The 20,843-nt window shown below is 42.5% G+C and overlaps 1 protein-coding gene across 3 annotated transcripts in view; it reads right to left on the reverse strand.

Moving 5' to 3' along the window:
- Positions 1-15,585: 15,585 nt before the first annotated feature.
- Positions 15,586-20,843, reverse strand: part of Kiaa1210 (KIAA1210 ortholog) — a 74,789-nt gene continuing 69,531 nt past the window's right edge. For all 3 annotated transcript variants that reach the window (XM_048450394.3, XM_048450395.3, XM_048450393.3), the window contains 2 exons: positions 19,093-19,189; positions 15,586-17,211 (listed from right to left, as the gene is read on the reverse strand). In XM_048450394.3, coding sequence (XP_048306351.3) covers positions 17,045-17,211; positions 19,093-19,189 — 264 coding nt within the window. In that variant the 3' untranslated portion in view covers positions 15,586-17,044. The remainder of the gene's footprint in view (positions 17,212-19,092; positions 19,190-20,843) is intronic.

Raw genomic sequence — 20,843 nt, forward strand, 5'->3', positions numbered from 1 at the left:
TTGCCACCAAAGACTATATAGATGCCTGGGGTCTGGTCTGCAATCTGTGGCCATGAGGGTATTCAAGGGCTGTGCCACCTCCAGGACCATGCTGATCTGAGTGGCCTGCACTGTCACCCAGGGCCATAGTGTCCTCTGAGCCAGGGCTACTGCTGAGGGACATGTCTGGGTCTGTTACCCTACAGCATCTAGGGTCTCAGTTGATGTCCAGGGATCCCGTTGCCAGTGAGGGCCATGCAGATGACTGGCGTCTGGTCAGTCACCTGAGATCATGTTGGTGCCTGAGGGTCATTCTGCTGCCAGGGACATATTGATCTGGGAGGCCAGTCCTGTCACTTGTGGTCATGGAGACATCTGTGCCAGGGCTGCTGCCTGGAGCCATATCTGGGATTTTGACAGCCAGGGTCTGGGTAGTATCCATGGCTTCTGTTATCACTGAGGGCTCTGCAGATGTTCAAGGTCTGGTCAGCCACCTGAGACATATTGGTGCCTGAGGGCCATGCTGTCACAGGGGTCATACTGATCTGGGTGGCCTGTGCCACCACCAGGGCCATAGTGATGTCCCGGCCTGAGCTGCTGCCAAGGGTCATGTTTGGGTCCGTGGTTCTGCAGCTGGGATCTGTAATGATGTCCACAGTCCTTGTGAGCACAAAAGGTCATTGGCAGCATGCTGTGCTCAGCAAGCCCCACTCTTCACTGACCCTGGGGTAGCTGGTACTGCTCCTCACCGGATACTGCAGCAGGAGAGCTGGTACAGCCTCTCAAGGTAGAGAGTGTCCCCACACTAGGGAAAGATAACCCCATCCCTCACCACGGGTGTGCCCTCACCTAGACAGCACATTAGAGTTGACCCTGTGGTCAGGGACACAGATGAGGCAATCCTGAGGGTGTGAGAACAGGAGAGCTGACCACCCCTCAGTCACATGCCTCTGTTGGTGTGAGTGTGGTTGTCCTGGATCTGAGAACCTAAAAGCCAGAGAACTGGTTCCTCCTCCTGACTGCAGGCTGCACTGGGTGAACTAGCCTGGGCAATGCCGGAGGGCTCACCTGAGTAGTGACAGTGAGGGAAAGCTGGCAAACTGACCAACCCAGCCACCACCCAGGCCCAGAACCAGGGCTATGAGTTGGCCCACCTCCACATCCACTTCATCTATGGACTTTTGGAAGGAGGCAGACCTACAGATCTAAAACAGCAGGATCTCCATAACACAGGACAACAACAGGATGATAGCCAAGACTAGTTCCAGTGATAGTCCATTATCGGTAGTATAGCAGAAGCCAGAGTCCTCAAGCCAGACCAATGACTTGTGGCAATGAACACTTACAAGTAAAGATGAATGAACTAAAGGGTAAACTGTGGGACCCAATGGGCCACACTCCAGCTGTTACAACAAGATTCTATTCCCTTTTTATTATGTTTGGTTTATGGTTTTTCTTGTTGGGTTTTTTGCGGGGAGGGGCGAGGGGGGTTGCAAGGTCAGATGCAAGGGGACAGGAAGATAAGTCAGATCAGAATGTATGGTATAACATCCACAAAGAATCAATTAAAATAAAAAAAGAAAACAAATGGCAATGATGCTGATGGGGATAAAGAAAAAGATTAAGTCTTAGCCAGGTGGTAGTGGCGCACACCTTTAATCCCAGCACTCAGAAGACAGAGGCAGGTGGATCTCTGAGTTCGAGGCCAGGCTAGTCTACAAGAGCTAGTTCCAGGACAGGCTCCAAAGCTACAGAGAAACCCTGTCTCAAAAACAACACAACACGAAACAAAAAAGATGAAGTCTTATACACTGCTGAGAGTGATGTAAACTTGAACAGTCACTGTGGAAATAAGTATAAATGGGTCTTAAAAAGCAAAAAGCAAAAAAGAAAAACAACAGTGGAACTAACATGAAACAGCTCAACCTAAGGCTGTAGGATTCTCAGCAACATGTCAGAGACACAGACACATACATTTTATTCCTGCACTACACAGCTTCGCTAAGAAATGGAGCCAGCACAGCTTTTTAAAACATGAATGCCTCAACATGCTGCACAGAGTCACTGAAACACTTTCACTTTATTAAAAAATGAAGGTTCCATGGGTAGCGGCACCTGCCACCAGGCCTGAGTACCTGAGTTTCATCCCTGGGGCTCACGTAATGGAAGGAGACAAATGGCTCCTGAAAGTTGTCCTTGGGCTTCCACACATAGGCCACAGCATCCTCCCTCAACCCCTGACCCACCATACACTCATCATACCCACACTTGTGTACACACTCAATAAATAAATAATATAATCAAACACTTAAAATCAAAATTGTGACTGACATTAGCAGGATAATGGAAGAAACTAGACATCATCATGTTAAACAAAATTGAGAAAAACTAATATCACATTTTCTTATACTCACAGTTTAGGTTCAAATGTGTGTGTATATACACTTGTGTAGATCATAAAATCAGAACGGGGAAGATGAAGGAGAGAACTCGCGGGAGGTGGAAGAGGAGAAAAAGAAAATATGATGTAAAAAGCAATCAAAGTTTTAATCTCCCACTATAAATCAGAGTGAATTGTAAGCATTCAGTAGGCCACCAAAACCGGGAGGTGGTGGTGCAGGCCTTTAATCCCAGCACTGTTGTAGGGAGAGAGGCTGCTTGTTGGTTCCCAGCTGCTCAGTCCTGAAATAATCACACAGAAACTGTATTAATTAAATCACTGCTTGGCTCATTAGCTCCAGCTTCTTATTGGCTAACTCTCATATTAGTGTAAGCCATTTCTATTAGTCTGTGTATCACCACAAGGTCGTGGTCTACCAGCAAAGTTTCAGCACATCTGTCTCTGGCAGCTACATGGTGTCTCTCTGACTCCACCCTCCTCCTCCCATGCTATAGGGAAAGCAAGTTCTTTATTCATTAACCAATAAAAGCAACACATAGACAGAAGGCCTACCACACCACAGCACTTGGGAGGCAGAGGCAGGCGAATCTCTGCGAGTTCGAGGCCACCTGATCAACAGAGTGAGTTCCAGAACAGCCAGGGCTACACAGAGAAACTGTCTCAAAAAAAGAGAAGAGACCATAAAAGGAACATATAATAAAAATTTCTTTGGAGCATAAAATTATTTCAAGCTTAGCATGAAGCTAATTTTCAATGCCATGAAAAAGGCAAAGTTGTTTGATTTTGCAACATAAAGAAAAACTGTGTAATTACAAACATTAACCAACTTACAAAATCAAATCAAACTAGGTAGTATTTTCAATAAATCCCTAAATTTATCTACTTTTATCTACCTGTTAAACTGAACTGACTGAAAATGGTTTATAAATTGTATAGGAAGGAAACTTAGAGTTCCATGTGACTGGGAAATACTGAGGTCTGACTATGCCTCTTTTACCTCTGTCCTTAAGTAGGAGTGTATGTGGAGGGGGCACACATTACAGGCACATGTGCAGGTAGTCCCCTGGAACTGTCTGGGCTCCCCTAGGGCTGTGATTACAAACACATGCCACCACTAGTTGGTGCTCCCATCCAACTCAGGTCTCCATGTTTGAACACCGGAATTTCACTCAATGAATCATCTCCCCAGAACCTTTTAAAAGTAAATTTGGCCTTGTCAAATTAAACAAAATCTAAATCTTCAGAATGTTTTTCTATTGCTGAAATTTGAGTGGTATTCTGTGCACTTTTAAGATGATTCTGCTTGCGAGAAGCAGTATCAGGTGGGAACTGACAAATTACTCCCTTTAAACCTGTCGCAGGATCAAGTCTATACTAACTCCCTGTGCTATCGGGACTACATATAAAATCAGAAAGGCTGTATATGTTTGTATCTAAAAGGTAACCTTGGTAACAGACCCTAGAAAAAAGTGAGACGTTCATATTAATGGGCACACCACTCAATTTTTCAGCAAATCAATGTAGAGTTTGTTATGCAAAGGGGAGGAGAAATGGCTCTTGGTTGGGCCTTGGTAACACTGCCCCCTATAGTCTGCTATAGGTTTATCTTTTTCTTCTACTCCGACTTGCAGAAAGAAGTTTCGGTTTTTGGTTCCTGAGATTGTACTCCTGTCTTCCCGTGGAACTTCTCGCGTAACACTAAATTAGAATCTCAATTTATAGATTATCTCCTCCACACTACCCTCAGCCCTCACCATTACCTGAGCCCCTACTTCTTACCTCAGCCCCTACCCTCTTGCCTCCTCCGCCCCTTTCCCCTTAGCCCCTATTCCTTGTTGATTTTCATGGCTCTTTTCAGATCTGCTCTCACCTCAGCTTCGACTTCTAGCTTCAGCGACCCCATTACCTCCAGTCCTTGCTCTTGTCCCTCTCTCTCACTTCCGCCCTAGCTCTAGCTCTCTTTTCAGCCCTTTCACCTCCTTTCTCACTACTCACCTTGACCCCTACACTTCACTTCGGGCCCACCACCTCAGCATCCCCAGGCCCCTTCACATCAGGCACCTCTTACCTCAGCCCCAGTCCTACACCCCAGTCCCCACCTCTCACATTACTCTGTACCTCTCATTCTAGCTCCGTCCCTCACCTCAGCTTCCCAGGAATTTGAGACTTCGGGTTTCACCCAATCTCTTCCCATGTTTTTCAACCACCCCTTGCCACACAGCCCCACCCTTCACTTCTGTCCTCAGGTCTCTACTTCACTCTCACCCCCTCCTCAGATTTCTTCTCACTTCCGCTACCCTTTCACCTCAGCTCCTCTCCCTTCGTCACATTCTCTCACTTCGGCCTGGCCCTTTGCTTTAGCCCACTCTCACTCTGCCCCTATTTCTTTTTTTCACACACACCTCTTCACCTCAGCCCCTACCCCTTTCCTCAGCTCTCACTTTCTCACAACACCCATGGGTTCTCCTCACCTGCCCCCAGCTTGGCATTGGCAGGCACCATCTTCACTAGGGTAACTATTTTTCTTCACAGTCTTGGTGGTTCCAGGCCCATTGCAGCAGTTACCTATTGTATTCCCTGCCCCCAGGGATGGAAACTGGACCTGGTCGGGTAAAAATGGTTAGATGAGTGTTGAAGTATAATTAGAGAATGTAATGAGGTAGGCTGAAATCCCAGCCAGGACTTGAGCCCCATGCCATTGGTAATCTGGGAAGCCACACTGCAGACTGAATAACAGAAGTTCATGGGTCTGAGAAAGGCTCCAAGGAAGAATGAGGTGGAGGAACATTGATCCTGGCCAGAGATCAAGAGGGTTTTTATTTGGAGGAAGACTGGTCTAGTATACCTGAAAAAGAGGAGGCGATCAGGACAGAGCATAACTGTAGACAACTTTCAGTACCCTATGGTTGGCTTTCTTTTCATGACTTTGGATATTTCCACTTCACTCGGCACCTTGTCTACTGTATTACATTTTTATTTATTCCAGGTGTCCTGAAGGTTAAATATGATGGTTGCTTTCTGGGATGGTGAAGGCCAAGGTCTAAGCCTTATTTTAGCCTTGATCTTGGCCTTGAGCCTGATCTTCAGCCCGGAACTTACTCTTGCCTCCTTCTTGGGACTGTTCTTGTACATCTGTCTAGGCCTAGGGATGCCCGAAGAGGCTCCTGAAGTCAAGGAACACATGGAGTTAAACGAAGTTGAGGAATTAGACAAATGGGATTCAGCCTTCCCCACCTTCCCCATCCTTCTGTGGAGTCATCAATAAAGAAGAAAGAAAAGGAAGAATTGCTAGAAGAGGGTATGGACATACTGGTTAAAGATGTGTGGGGTAAGGAACCAAAGGGCCAGTGGGTTGCTAGCAAGGCACTAAGTGGTGGCCAGTGGTCAGGAGGCAGGAAGGGGTACATGAGAGGGTGGCAGAGAGGCATCCGGGCTATAGACTCAGATGAAGTAGCCTTGGTGCACGCCCCATCTGCAGACCCTGCTCAGCTCTGGCCTAGGACTGGGGAAGTGCTAAATGGTTCTTTCCTCTAAAGCGGAAGTTGCATGGGTCAGAAAAGTTCTAGGAGGACATTTTAAGATCCAGGAGTACATCTGCTCTCTAAAAACTTGTATTTAACAAGAGAGCTGAAATTCTAAACTTGTGAGCCCACAATTGACTGTTCATGGGAAAGAGGTGGGGGTCAGGGTGCTTGGGTGAAATTGTGAAGAAAGCTGAAGAAAAAGAATAGGTAGATATGTTTCTCATTTTAAGTACAAGGCTTTTTAAATTTTCATTTGATTTAAAAGTTTTAATTTAAAATATAATTACATTGTTTCCCCATTCCCTTTCTTTCCTCCAGCCCCTTCCATTTTAACTTTTGAGAATTCTATATATGAGTATTATATTTGCATAACTTTACTCTCTCTCTCCTCTAGCTCCTCCCAAGCCCGTGACCTCTGTTCCCTCACCCACTTTCTCTCAAATTCATATCCACTTCTCCTTATTAGCCTCTCTCTCTCTGTCTCTCTCTGTCTTTCTCTGTCTCTCTCTCTCCCCCCGTGTGTGTGTGTGCGTGCGTGCGTGTGTGTGTGTGTGTGTGTGTGTGTGTGTGTGTGTGTGTGTGTAAATGAACTGTTGAGTCCTACAGTGTTGCTCATATATGTATGTTTTTAGGGCTGACCACTTGGTATTGGATAACAAATTAGACCTTTGAAAATTGTTAAGAGGGGCTGGAGAGCTATAACTCAGTTAAGAGCACTTACTGCTCATGCAGAAGAGCAGGGTTTGGTTCCCAGCTCTCACATGCTACTTCAAAATCATATGTAACTCTAATTTCCAGGGGACCCAAGGCCCTATTCTGACCTGTGTGGAGAGATTCTTGGAGATTTGGTCCCTCAATGTGATTAGCTGGTTAAGGGTCCCTTTGTGGGAAGGAAATCCACAAGGAGGTGAGAAAACAATCAGCTTTACCATAAAGTTTGCCTTTGAGGCAAACAATATCTTACCAGCACATCTGTCCCCATAGTGTAAAAGAAAGCAAGCTGACCCCATCCATGACTCTGGTGCCTTCCTTCCTTCAGGAAGTAATCAGCAATGGGCTGAGCAGGTTACTGGAAAAAGGAAAGAAACAGAGCCATGGTAATGGTCAAGTGTCTGAAACGTGAGGGCCAGGAAAGGTGCCCAGCTATTCTTTTCCTAGTGGCTTCTCTCGCCAACTTTTCCCAAGGATGCTGCTACTATTACATGCTGAGTAATTTTTCCACATCTCTTCTCAAACCGCTCTTCTTCACCCTAGCCATAAGTCTGTATGAGTTTGATCATTTCGAGGAAATCTACCAAGATGATGGAAGTAATAGAAAGAACCAGACGGAAGAAAAGAGGCGGCCAGGAGAAGCGGCTCCGGCACAAGTCTGTTTCAGCTCCTCCAGGTGCGCCATTTTGAGCATCACTCCCCATCCCTGTGTTTGTCATACCTTTATTGTTTCAAGTCTACTCAAGAAGCTGAGAAAAATATATATTTAAATTTAGATAGAAATTCGGTTGATCCTTTTTGAAATGTTGCCACATTATTGATATTGTTAGTAATAGAAAGTGCAGTTTGTTTTGAAATATATAGGATAGTTCTTCAGTACCTCTTTTTTAAAAAGACCTTTAGCAAGCGGTTAGTATATCAGACTTAGTAGATGTGTTCTACCTGGGCCAGTATCGCTTTAGTGAACAGGTTACCAGAAGCAGCTTGCATTACATAGCCATTCTCCTGTAATGACGAGAAGACAATAACTTTTAGACTGCTATGGCTGACAAACAGGAAAGTTGTTGATTGCACACTGAACCAAGCGTGTGACTAATAACTAACAGTGATATATATATATATATATATATATATATATATATAGCCAAGTACGAGTTAACCTTAGTATTATCACTAAAGTGGTAAGCTTTACCTTCTGTCTTGTTTTTAATTAAGCTTAGGTGATCAGGAATTTTTTTGTACTCTATTCTATTTTGTTTTTAGTAAGATATATGTGTTTTGTGACAGGGTCTTAATATTTAGGCCAGGCTGTCCTGAAATTCACTATCTAGATCACACTGGCATCACACTCAGGAAAGTCTTCCCATCTTAGGTTCTGAACTCCTGGGATCACAAGGGCAAACACCCATGCCCAGCTTCAGTTGTACATTTTCATTTTTCCTGCCCTCGTGGTTTCAGTTGCGTAGTTCCTAAATCTCCCCTTCTCTCCCCCTCTCCTCCCTGATTCCCCTCCCTACATTCCTCCCTCATCTTCATGTTTTCCTCCTGTCTTTTTTTTTTATAATCAGGATCTTAAAGGTTGGTGGAATTTCTTTAAATCTCCAAATGCTCTCGGGCAAGTAAAAAACTTTACTTAGTTAGGAAAGGATACAAGGCTGTTGGCATCACGTGTTGAAGCTATCAGTTGCATAAGACCCTGACATTGGAACATACAAGCTCCAAAAGGAAAACGTGTCCTCTGTTGGTTACGAAGAAGACAGATGTCTAAGATCTATGGAACTCTCTGTCTACTTTATTTTGTTTAGGGAGTCATTGTGACTGTTCGACGTTTAGTGATTTGCCGTTCTTTCATCTGATTCCACAGTTACGAGATATCAAAGGAAGGAGGAATGAGAAGAAAGATGGCTGGCTCGTCGCTGTTTTTAGGATTTTCTGTTCTCAGAAGGCCCCAGATATTGCAAGACAGACATCAGTCAGTCTGTTTTTCATCACTCAAAGGTGGCTTTCAATGGCACATGCTGTTTCTTCTTCCTGTTGGAAACGTATCTCATGATGTTTGCTAATGTTAGAATTAAATTTGATGCATAGGCAGAAATACTGTCATGTTTTATTTACATAATCTTGACTAAAATCTGTGTTTTTCCTCTTTGGACACTTTTAATTTCATTGAAAAATGACCTGATTTCAAGTTACATTATATAACCCAAAGTAGATTAAAATATCGTGCCTAAAACAATTTTTGTAAAGAGGGAGATGGAGGCAAGCCTTCTGAGCTGTACTGTTCTCGACATTAGTCACTAAGTTCACATGACAACTGAGTACTTACTTGAAATGGCGTCACTTGGATTTTAGAGGTGCTCTTTGGAAACGAGTGTAATTTTCAAATGAACAGTTTAGGTTAGCATACAAAATGGTGTGTCTCATTGTGGCTTGTGTGTGTGTGTATGTGTGTGTGTGTGTGTGTGTGTGTGGTTTTCTTTGTTCTTACTTATCCCTTTCCAGTTACTCTGCCTTATCTCCCTTGCCCTACTCTTGCCAGATATCTTCCTCCGCTTACAAAGGCTTCCCTCTGCTTTTCCATTACGGGTATTTGATTTTCTTCCCTTTTTCTCTCGGCTCATCTCTCTTGAGTCTCTTCCTCTACTTTCAGGGTCCCCATCCTATTTCCATGAGACACAAACATACACACACACACTTAAGTCTAAATTCCACATATAGGAGAAAACATTTTTCCGGGTGTGGCTTATTTTGCTTAGCATAATTATTATTTCATCCATCTTTCTGATTTCATTTCTTTCATTTCTTTTGGGGTGGGGGGTCGAAACAGGGTTTCTCTGTAGCCTTCGAGCCTGTCCTGGAACTTGCTCTGTAGACCAAGCTGGCCTCAAACTCACAGAGATTTATCTGCCTCTGCCTCCTGGGTGCTGGGATTAATGGTGTGCACCACCATCACCCGGCCTGGTTTCATTTTTTAACGCAAATGGAGAAAAACATTCCATTTTGTATATGCTCCTTGTTTTCTTGGTCCATTCATCTTTTGAACAGCTTTGCTGTTTTTTACCTATTTTAAATAGGGCAGCAGTAAATATGGATTGCATACATCTCTGTGCTCTGTTGACTTGGAGTCTTTAAGTATGTATCAGGGATTAATATAATTGAGCATTTGATATTTCTGGGGTATTTTTTGCTTTGTTTTTGGAGGAACCTCCACAATGATTTTCCTTTCACTAGATTACATTCCTCTCACCAGTGTATAAAAGCTCCTCTTTCCCCATATCCTCGCCAATATTTGTTATCATTTCCTTTCTTCATAAGAGCCACTCGGACTAGTGAGGGGCAATCTCAAAACTACCTTCCCTGTTGGGTAAGGATATTGACCACTATTTTCAGATATTTATAGACGACTTGTATTTCTTTTGAGAAATGCTCGTTCATTACAATAGTCCATTCGTTGGTATGATAAATTTTGGTTGTTAAATCTTTCTATTCCTTTGTATTTTCTAGATATTGATCTGACTGATCAGTTAATCTGACTGCTGTATAGCTAAAAATCTTGCATTGATTTTACTCAGGGTGATAAGTAGGAATCTAGCTTTATTCTTGTACATGTGCATGACTGGTGTGAGGGCATACTATCTAAGTTTTTTTTGTTGTTGTTGTTGTTTGAAACTGGGCTTCATGATGTTGCCCCAGCTGTCCTGAAGCTCATTATGACCTCAAACTTAGAGATTCTCCTGTCTCTGCCTGCTCAGTGCTGGAATTAAAGGCATGCAACACAAGGCCCAGCCTTCTCTTATTTCGTGAATGTAAGGGATACAATTATTGCTGGACCTTATTTCTTGTGAGCACAACTAAGTGCCAATAATACTAATGTGTGCCTCTCTCCTGGGTAGTAAGTATAAAACCCTTGGGACAGGCTAACTATGTCCTATTGTCTTTTAGCTAGTCTGGTACAGCCCTTTTCATTTTTCACACGCTGGGCTTTTCCTACGACTTCAACAGGTGGCCCAATTATATATGTTCCTTTTGTGTTGTTGATAGTCAGGCTTTGGTCAAGTCATTCCTGCTCCAGTATAAGTAAACATGTTTGCCTGTATGCATACATACAGTTTTGGTCTAGATTTAGGGGATGAAGGCTGACATTTAGTAAAGCCAGCATTTTGAGACATGGCTTTCCCACACGAAGGGCTTCTCAATGGTCAGTTTCCATGTTATTCCTCTTTACCCTCAAGGCCCATTATGGTCTTATCTCCTTGTCACTCTATGGGAGGCCCCCACTTCAAGGCCCCTTTTGTGAGGAAGTCTGCATGTGACCTGTTGTATAAGGAGTGGCAGGATGCGTTCCCGGTGTCCGGCTCCCAACTGGCTAGTTTTACACCCGAAATAACAACACACAAATTGTATTCATTTAAACACGACCTGGCCCATTAACTCTAGCCTCTTACTGGCTAACTCTCACATCTTGATTAACCCATTTCTATTAATGTGTGTAGCATCACGAGGTGGTGGCTTACCGAGAAGATTCTAACTTGTGTTCATCTTGGGCCAGAGCTTCATGGTGTCTGCCTGACTCTGCTTCTTTCCCCAGCATCCTGTTCTGTCTACTCCGCTTATCTAAGCTGCTGTCCTATCAAAATCCAAGGCAGTTTCTTTATTAACCAGTGAAAATAACATATAAGAGAGATGACCCTCCTACATCAGTGACCAGGTTTCCTCACAATAGTTATTTTGTCCTCTGACTACTCATCCAAGGCTGTTACTAGCTGGAGCCATAGTCAAAGGGACCACAGTTTTATTAGTTTTATTGTTTTACTGGTGTGGGCAGTTCCATCACACTAGCTCTCAGGGGTATTCCATGACTGTTTATTCCAAAGTAGCACCATCTGTAGGAGTTAGTAAGTTATAATGATGGGCATCCAGGAATTGGGGCTTCCTTAGAACTCCATACTAATGTATGTAACCGAGTCAGAGAGGCTGAGTGGGAACTGGCTTGGATGCACATTCATGGGATCCAGTGGGATGTCAGGAGCTGAGCCACTGTCCTTATTTCTAGGTCGTTTTTGATATGGTCAGTTTCAGTGGCTACTCTGAAGTGGGCTCTCACAGCCCACTCCTGACTTGGATCCTCAGCAGCCGTGGTTGAGTGTGGTATATCCATGACTTGACGCCTACAACTTTAAGAGATGAGGAGGTGATGAGAATTGGGCATTTTTTTGTGCAGTGTCAGCCAAGTCTTCAAGAACCTCTAGAGGTGGTTGTGTCCATAAGAAGGTGTAAGTCACAAACAATCTCACACCAGTTTGGAATTATGATTAATAGAATGGTTATTTATTTAAAGGGAAAAAACTTACAGATCACCGTCCCAGACAACAGCCCTCTGCGTGATCAGGAAAGGAGTCTAGTAGCTGGAAGCAGAGCTGGAAGCAAGAAAGTGAGCACAGGGCTACCACTGCTTTTTAAAGCAAACAAGACCACGCCCAAGTGGGCTGGTATCTTAAAGGCTATTGGCTGAAGGAGCAGAAGGAGCTCCCACAGCATCCATACTCTCAGAGTTCCCCTGAGTCCTTTAGGAGTAGTGGAGGTGGCTAGCAACCATGATCTCAAAAAGGCAGTAATCATTTACAGGATGCGCAATGCATCCTAAACAGTATATATGGTAGAGTTAAAGTCCTTTTATTTTCTCAACCAGGCCTGAAGATTAGGGGAGTGGTACTGCATGTGCAAGTTTCTTAGTTACTTCTCTGTGCAGATAGAATAAGCTATGTAGCCCCAAAAATGCATACAACCACTACCAGTTATTGTTAATTTCTCCTGGGTTGAGTGTCTGAAAAGTCCACTATATATATTAAATAAGTAGGAGCCCTGTTTTATGTCAACATGGGTACCTTGAATCCCTGCTTGAGATTTTTTCAATAACACACAGTCTTTGCTAGTTCATCAGGTCAGTGTTGGCAACTTTGGCACCACCAAATATCTTTGCAATAATTCTTGTATGGTCATGGATCTAATATAAATGGGAAGTAGAAAAAGACAAGATCTCCTGAGTAGATTGGGAGCATAAGGACCTTGGGAGAAGAGTGAAGGGGAAAGGAGAGGTAGGGAGGGGAACAGAGAAAAATGTAGAGTTCAATAAAAATCACCTTCCTAGACCTGGATGGAGGGGGAGGCCCTTGGACTTTCCACAGGGCAGGGAACCCTGAGTGCTCTTTGGACTGGAGAGGGGGAATGAGGGGAGGGAGAGGAAAATGGAAGGAGGGGAGGAGGTGAAAATTCTTAATAATAATAATAATAATAATAAAAGAAAAAAACAAAACAAAACAAGAAAAAAATAAAATCACATGACTTATAAAAAAAATTGGACGGCAGTTTTTTTTCCCATATGGATTGCTTCATAAGCTTTCGGGATTAGACTGGGAGCTGTTGTCCCTGGGATTATTATCTGTAGCAATCAGCCAATCCTGATTTTTAGTAGCTTCTTCATCAATTGTTAAAACAGCCTTAGCAGATAGTGAGAGGGGACTGGGGACCTTTGTCCTCATGGAAGACAGACTGTTTGGCTGCCTGGTCTGCCAGTTGGTTTCCCTAACTCACTGGACATTGACTCATTGTGAGCCTGGCAGTGTAACACTGCCATGGCCAGGCTTCAGATGCAATCTCCTGTTGGGTGATCAAGCCTGTCTGACTTTCTTGCCTATCTTCCCAGGTGTCCTTACCTGATCTGAATGTCCAGCTTAGTCTTGCTTTTTTTTTTCCACTTTTGGATCTCACAGTTCCCTTGACCACTGGAATAAGACCCCAAAATCCAGTCAAGGGTGCACACTTCTATGTTCCAAAGACCTTGACTGAGCCGAGAGGCCCGGGAGCAGTGGTCATTCTTCAACACCTGGGGTCCTGGTGAAGGAGGTATCACTGGAGCCTCCGGAAGTGCTGACCCAATCCTGTAACCATGGAAGGAAACCCCAACTTGGTTGGCTTGATGTACAATCTTCTTAATGTGTTCTATAACTTGCAAGGATTTTTAAAATCATTTCTTTAATTTTTTGAGATTACAATTATACCATTCCCCCTTCCATTTCCTCCTTCCAAATTCTCTCATATACCCCTCCCTACCCTCTTTCAAATTTATTTCCTCTTTACTTTGAAAAAATTTTTAAAAGAAATTTTACACTTATGTTGATCAAGGAAAATGGTCTGCAATTTTCTCTTTAGTTTCCATATCAGTGCAGTATTGGCTTCATAGAGCATTTTTGTGGCTATCTTTTCCTTTCTAATTTGTGGGAAAGTTTGAGGAGCGTCGATATTAGCTCTTCTTCAAAAAATCACACGATTTGCCAGTGAAGACATCCAGTTGTGGGTTTCCTTGCCAGGAATCTTAATCACTGCTTTCATCTCATTACACTTTCTGGGTCTATTAAATGGTTTTATTTGTCTTACCCTCCCAAAGCCCTAGGCACTGGTTTTTGTACTGAATGGATACTCTCTTAGCACACATGTTGAAGTAGACTTGACCATTCTGTAACCTGTTTTATTAACATCAGTGTTGATGTTTAAAGCATACCATCATATAGCATTCCTTATGGCTAGGACTAAATAATGAAGCAGAGGCACAGAGACTCTTGTCCCTATTACCTACATTGGAAGGACAGAATGAGTCAATAGATGGGTATTAGCATAGTGTAGTTTGTGTTGGATAAGCTGTTAAAATAGCATTGCTCTTAGATCTAATTATAAAGGATGCCTTCCTTGACCTCCATATTTCTTAAGTGACGCGTTGGCCATTTTCCAATCTTATTCTTCTTTAGAGGGTCAGAAACCTATGAAAACAACATTTCCTAATCCTGCTAGAATACAGCCCATGTAGTTAATATCTCTGACTATTTCCTCTGCTTCTAGAGGCTGCACTCTGCCCTTAGGATGGTCCATTTTTGATAAATCTTACTGTCCTATCAAGGCATAGGCTCCCAGAGCTAAGTGTGGTTAGAATAGGACCTGGAGCTTGGTCTAGGGGATAGGCTAGGGTCTAGAGGCAGAATGGGAGTGGGAAATAAGGCTCATATCATTGGTTAGGTTTTTAGTAATTTGAATGTTCTAAAATCCATTCTAGTCTCTCTGGTCATTATTAATATACATGAAAAAAGATAGCCCATTGTATAAAACATGTTTTATTGGTTGATTAAAATGTGGATTTCTCTGACTGAGCTCCTGTTATGAAATTCAACTGTCTCACTAGCCAGACTCAATAAATAGTTGATGTTATAACTCCTTTTTGTTGACAGAGGTTTCTGTCCCACCAGGTCTCACAGCCATTCAGTCTCAAAGAAGTACACAGAGGCCTACACTAATTATAAACTGGTTGGCCTATTAGTTCAGGCTTCTTATTAACTCTTACATCTTAAATTAACCCATAATTCTTGTCTGTGCTAGCCATGTGGCTTGGTACTTTTATCAGTGAGGTATTCTCATGTTGCTTCCTCTAAGTCTGGGTCATGACTGCAGACTGAGTCTTTCCTCTTCCCAGAATTTTCCTGTTCTGGTTACCCCACCTATACTTCCTGCCTGGCTACTGGCCAATCAGCATTTATTAAACCAATACAAGTGATAAATCTTTACAGGATACAAGACCATTGTCCCACAGTACCTTTTCCTCCTTTACTGTGTACCATCCATTTCTGCATGAGCCCAGTGCTTCTAAGATTTTGAAAGTGATTGGTTTAGAAGCCTATCTTTGTGTAAGATTTTGATACAGTCCTCAAACTTCCTGGTTTGCAGTCACCATGTGCTGGGTCCCTTTCCCCACCCACCAAAGCCCACATGGAGGCCATCAGCTTGGTCGGTCACATCAGTGTGGAAACTACTTCTATATAAGGCAACTTCTTAAAATATTTTGGTCCACTGACAATCTTCAATCTGAGTTGTCCATATTCTATTCCCCTTCCTTCCCCATTCCCAAGACATAAATAAACTACAGAATAAGCTTTATTGAATTTATTTGCTTTGTGCTAATCAAAACCAAAAAACAAGAAAGCTAAAAGAAACAAACCCATCAGAATACATTTCTAGGCAATGAAAAACCTTAAGATTATGATTAAAAACTGAGACTTGTTAGTAATGGGAGAGATATCATTAATGGGGAGTTCTCATAGTGAGAATGACGCAATGACTGCATGGGCAAAACTGCAGAAGGGAAGTGTTAGAACTAACATACTGCAATTATCTATGTTAAGAGCATTAGTTTAAATAAACTATTCACCATAGAAACAAAAATGGAATGAAACCCAGTCAACGAAAAACTTAACATTATCAAAAGGGCAAAGCTAGAGGATCAAAATAAGGAGATGTCTTACAGATTAAATGAAAAAATTCAGCATGTTGTACAGTGTGTCATTATAGCATCATCAGCAAAACCCAGCACCAGTTATTTAAGTTAGCCTTAGACTCTCATTGCCTTTCTAGACATAGTTTTGAATGGGGAAGCATCCAACATAGATGTTCAAAATGCATGTCTGTTTAAGCACAGCAAGCATACGACAGAAGTAGATGTCCTTTGGATCTAGGAAAAAGGAGCTAGATTTACTGTTAAGGCTTCTAAATGCAGATTTCTCATAATGTTTGTTGGACTTGAGAGATAGAATAAATGTGTAGAATTTGACAATGGAAAGGTTAATTAAGGTGGAGAAAACCCATCTGCCATAGATGACACCATTCCCTAGGCTTGGATCCTGGACTAAAAAATATAAAAAGAGAAAGGAAGTTGAACACAGAAATTCATTGCTCTCTATTTCTTGACTAAAAAATGTGACCAACTTCCTCAAGTTTCTGCTGCCAGGAATTCCATGCTATGGTGGGCTGTGCACTCAAACTCTATGCCAAAATAAGCCCTTTCTTCCTTAGGTTGGTCTTAGCAGAGAATGTACTACAGCAACAGGAAAGGAACTAAGACGTTGAGTTACACACAGTTCTTTGCCTTCAGCCTGGAGCCAGAGAGGAAGGATGCTCTCCAGAGGACCCAGACACAGTCTAGCTAGTGAACTTGCCATCTTCCTGGTTGAAAGTACATCCATTATCTGGGCTAAATCACCTGAATCTTTCCATTAAAATTCTTTGGTTGAAAGGAATGACAGCCTTTAATTTGCTGAAGCAAAATGTGGTTGTTTTCTTTCTTCTAAGACACAATGTCTGAAGTTAATGATTTTGTAACTCTCTAGCCTAACTTTTCTGGAGAACATGCTGGGTTTGGGGATATTGGTAGTGACTTTCTGAGGGTTAGATATTAGTAGGATGTATTTCACTCGAACAATTAAAAACGTTAATTGCTACTTCTAAAGTTATTTTCCTTAATAAAAACTAGCCCTAGAAAAGCTGTTGTATGGAATTACCGCAGCGACTGGCAATCGCTACTGAAAATTCTGAGGCTCCAGCCAGGAGCTATTTATTGCATGATGTCTGACATTTGACTCCATGCTTGGGCTTTCTTCTTGGCCATTGAGAACCACACAGGCTCCTTGGGTGATGAAATTTTGGGTGGCACACTTGAAGAGCGTCTGGTGTCTCTCTCCCTGGTATATGGATGAAGCTTGTACTGATCCTCAAACGCAACTGGAATCACAGCAAACAATGCACTGTCAGAAACCCCAGAGACACTAGAGCACGTTTGAAAATGAAATGCAATGGGCCATTCTTTCAGGTTTGCTCTGATCACCCAGTTCTTAGTACTTTCCAACCATTGTTCTCTTAGAAGGCAGACTTGTAAAAATCAGAGCTTGGGCAAATGGCACAGTAAGTATGTATGTCTAGGGGCAGCATCGGGTTCGAAATAACTGTAGGATCATAGCCATGGGAAGGCATGTGAGATGATTCTTGCAGTGTAACAGCCCATCTTTTAACTTTTATTATTTCACTAGCTTATACTTTCGAACTGACACCCAAAGGGAAACATTTTACCTATTCCTTTTTTTATATACGTCAGATCTGTTTTCACCAGTCACTGACATTGTGAAAATGACTGATGACTCAATAAATTTATCTAATAAAATCCAGAGAAATAATACTCTATCAACTCCTGTGGTCCGACAGACTACTATCTGTTTCCCAACTCCACTCCCTTTGACTAAACAAGTGTTTCTCAATTCTAACTACACATTGGAAACATCTAGGAGCATTTAAAAATGCCAATGTGTCTGAATGTGATGGTCCATGCCTCTAATTCCAACAGTTCAGATGCTGTGGCAGGAGGACCAGGAGTTCGATGCTCTAGCTTGGGCTATATTGTTGAAATCAAATGACAACTACAACGCCCCCCCCCAAAAAAAGCAACACAAAGAAACACAAAAACCGGCAGTGCTTATGCAATTTCTTGAACCAACTGAATCAGTAGGGATGGAGCAAGGGCTGTCTATGATTTAACAATATTCCTGGTGGATCTATTCTTCAGGGGAGCTAAGAACCACATCTTGGGAATATACTGCTCCTAAGACAAGGATCAGTATGATCACAGCTATTACCACAGCCAAATAATGGTTTCCTGAGTTGAATGTAAATCCATTCTCCTCTCCAGTTTTGGTGAGGGTCCAGGGATGAGGTGTGCCAGAGGCCAGAGACCTTGAACCAGACCAATGACTCATTGCAATGAACATTTGTAGATGGGGCTGATTGGACAAAGGGTACACTGTGTGACACACCGCAGTTCTCAACGTCGCTGGGATGAACTGAGGCCGGAATGATGGAGGACCAAGGTGGGGTTTGATGTTTGTTTGTTTGTTTGTTTGTTTTGTTTTAAATTAAATTTTGGAGGATGTTTCTTTTGAGGGGTGCTGCAGGAGTGAGGGATAGATGTGGAGGGACTGGTAGGTGAACAGGATTGGGGTACATGATGTGAAATTTCTAAAAAAATCAATAAGTAATTATGTTATATTAAAAAAAAACCCTCATCCTCCTCAACTTCAGCTCCTGCTGAGGAAATCCCTCTGGTACATAACTCTCGCCGATGAGGTCATAGTCTATCCTTTCCTGACACATTTCTTTGCAGCTTTTAACATACCCCCATGTCTCACATCCTCAGTCAGAATGTAGAGCATGTGAGGCAAGCCTTTTCAATAATCATGAATCAATGCTGATGGGCCTATACAGTGGATAATTGTCAACAGATTTCATTGAGGTTAGAACAGGTGAAGAAACACTGCTTTGAAAATGGCTTGGTATTTTCCTCTCCTTCCTAGCCACAAGAGCATTTTGTGCCTTGCCTTGATCGCTTCTTCAGTGAGGTGAGAGACTAGAAAGGGCTATGGAGATTGCACACTGGACTCAGCTATAACAACTGGATTTCCTTAAAGTAAGCTAATGTCCGTTGCATTTCATGAAAGAGACATGAAAGTATCATGAAGCTGATTTGATCAATAACATTGCCTGAACTTGAAATTGCAAAATGTTTCATCACATTCCTCCGGGCTTTTTTGACAGGTGAGAATGAATGCTTTTCACCTGATTTTGTAGACTTAGACAGCCTTGACATCTCCTCTCTGGGAACAGTAGAAGAAAAAGTCATTCTCGGGGGGATATCAGTTGTGGGTTCGGGTTCCTGTATGGCAAAATGAAAAGAAAACCTTTGTAAGCCCTGACAAGAAAGACAGCAAACTCTCTCCCCTTCCAACAACCCTCCCACCCCCCCCCCCATGCACCCAAGGTTACCTGGGACTCTTGACTATTTCCTACCTCCTGGCAGATAGCTAAATAATCTTCATCAGGTTCGTCTTCTTATTTAGCTTCTCTAGGATCACGAATAATAGGCTCAAAGACCTTTAATTATGGTTAGAATCCACTTATGAGTGAATACATACCGTGTTCCTCTTTTTGGGTCTGGCTTACCTCACTCAGTAAAGCGTTTTCTATGTCCATCCATTTGCATGCAAAATTCAAGATGTCATTATTTTTTACCGCTGAGTAAAACTCTAATGTGTATATGTTCCACACCTTTTTTAACCATTCTTCTATTGAGGGGCACCTAGGCTGTTTCCAGGTTCTGGCTATTACAAATAGTGCTGCTATGAACATAGTTGAACAAACGCTTTTGTAGTATGTTTGGGCATCTCTAGGGTATATTCCCAAGAGAGGAATTGCTGGGTCCTGAGGGAGGTTGACTCCCAGTTTCCTGAGAAACCGCCACACTGATTTCCAAAGTGGCTGCACAAGTTTGCATTCCCACCAACAATGGATGAGTGTTCCCCTCATTCCACATCCTCTCCAGCATAGGCTATCATTGGTGTTTTTAACTTTAGCTATTCTGACAGGTGTAAGATGGTATCTCAAAGTGGTTTTGATTTGCATTTCCCTGATCGCTAAGGAGGTTGAGCATGACCTTAAGTGTCTTCTGGCCATTCGAAATTCATCTGTTGTGAATTCTCTGTTCAGATCAGTACCCCATTTTTTAATTGGGTTAATTAGAGTTTTAGTGTCTAGTTTCTTGAGTTCTTTGTATATTCTGGAGATCAGACCTTTGTCTGATGAGGGGTTGGTGAAGATCTTCTCCCAGTCAGAAGGCAGCCTTTTTGTCTTACTGACAGTGTCCTTTGCTTTACAGAAGCTTCTCAGTTTCAGCAGGTCCCATTTATTCATTGTTTCTCTTATTGTCTGTGCTACTGGGGTCCTACTTAGGAAGTGGACTCCTGTGCCTATATCTTGTAGACTACTTCCCAATTTCTCTTCTATCAGGTTCAAAGTGGACAGATTGATGTTGATGTCTTTAATCCATTTGGACTTGAGTTTTGTGCATGGTGATAGATATGGATCTATTTTCATTCTTCTACAGGTTGACATCCAGTTATGCCAGCACCATTTGTTAAAGACGCTTTCCTTCTTCCATTGTATACCTTTAGCTCCCTTGTCAAAAATTAGGTGTTCATAGGTTTGAGGGTTAGTATCTGGGTCTTCTATTCGATTCCATAGGTCGACTTCTCTGTTCTTATGCCAATACCAAGCTGTTTTCAATACTGTAGCTCTGTAATAGAGTTTGAAGTTAGGGATGGTAATGCCTCCAGAAGTTCTTTTATTGTATAAGATTGTTTTGGCTATCCTGGGTTTTTTGTTTTGCCATATAAACTTGATTATTGTTCTCTCAAGGTCTGTGAAGAAGTTTGATGGGATTTTGATGGGGATTGCATTGAATCTGTAGATTGCTTTTGGTAGAATTGCCATTTTTACTATGTTGATTCTCCCAATCCAAGAGCAGGGGAGGT

The sequence above is a fragment of the Myodes glareolus genome, chromosome X (genome assembly GCF_982192425.1).
Source record: "Myodes glareolus chromosome X, mMyoGla1.1, whole genome shotgun sequence".
Classification (NCBI taxonomy): domain Eukaryota; kingdom Metazoa; phylum Chordata; class Mammalia; order Rodentia; family Cricetidae; genus Myodes; species Myodes glareolus.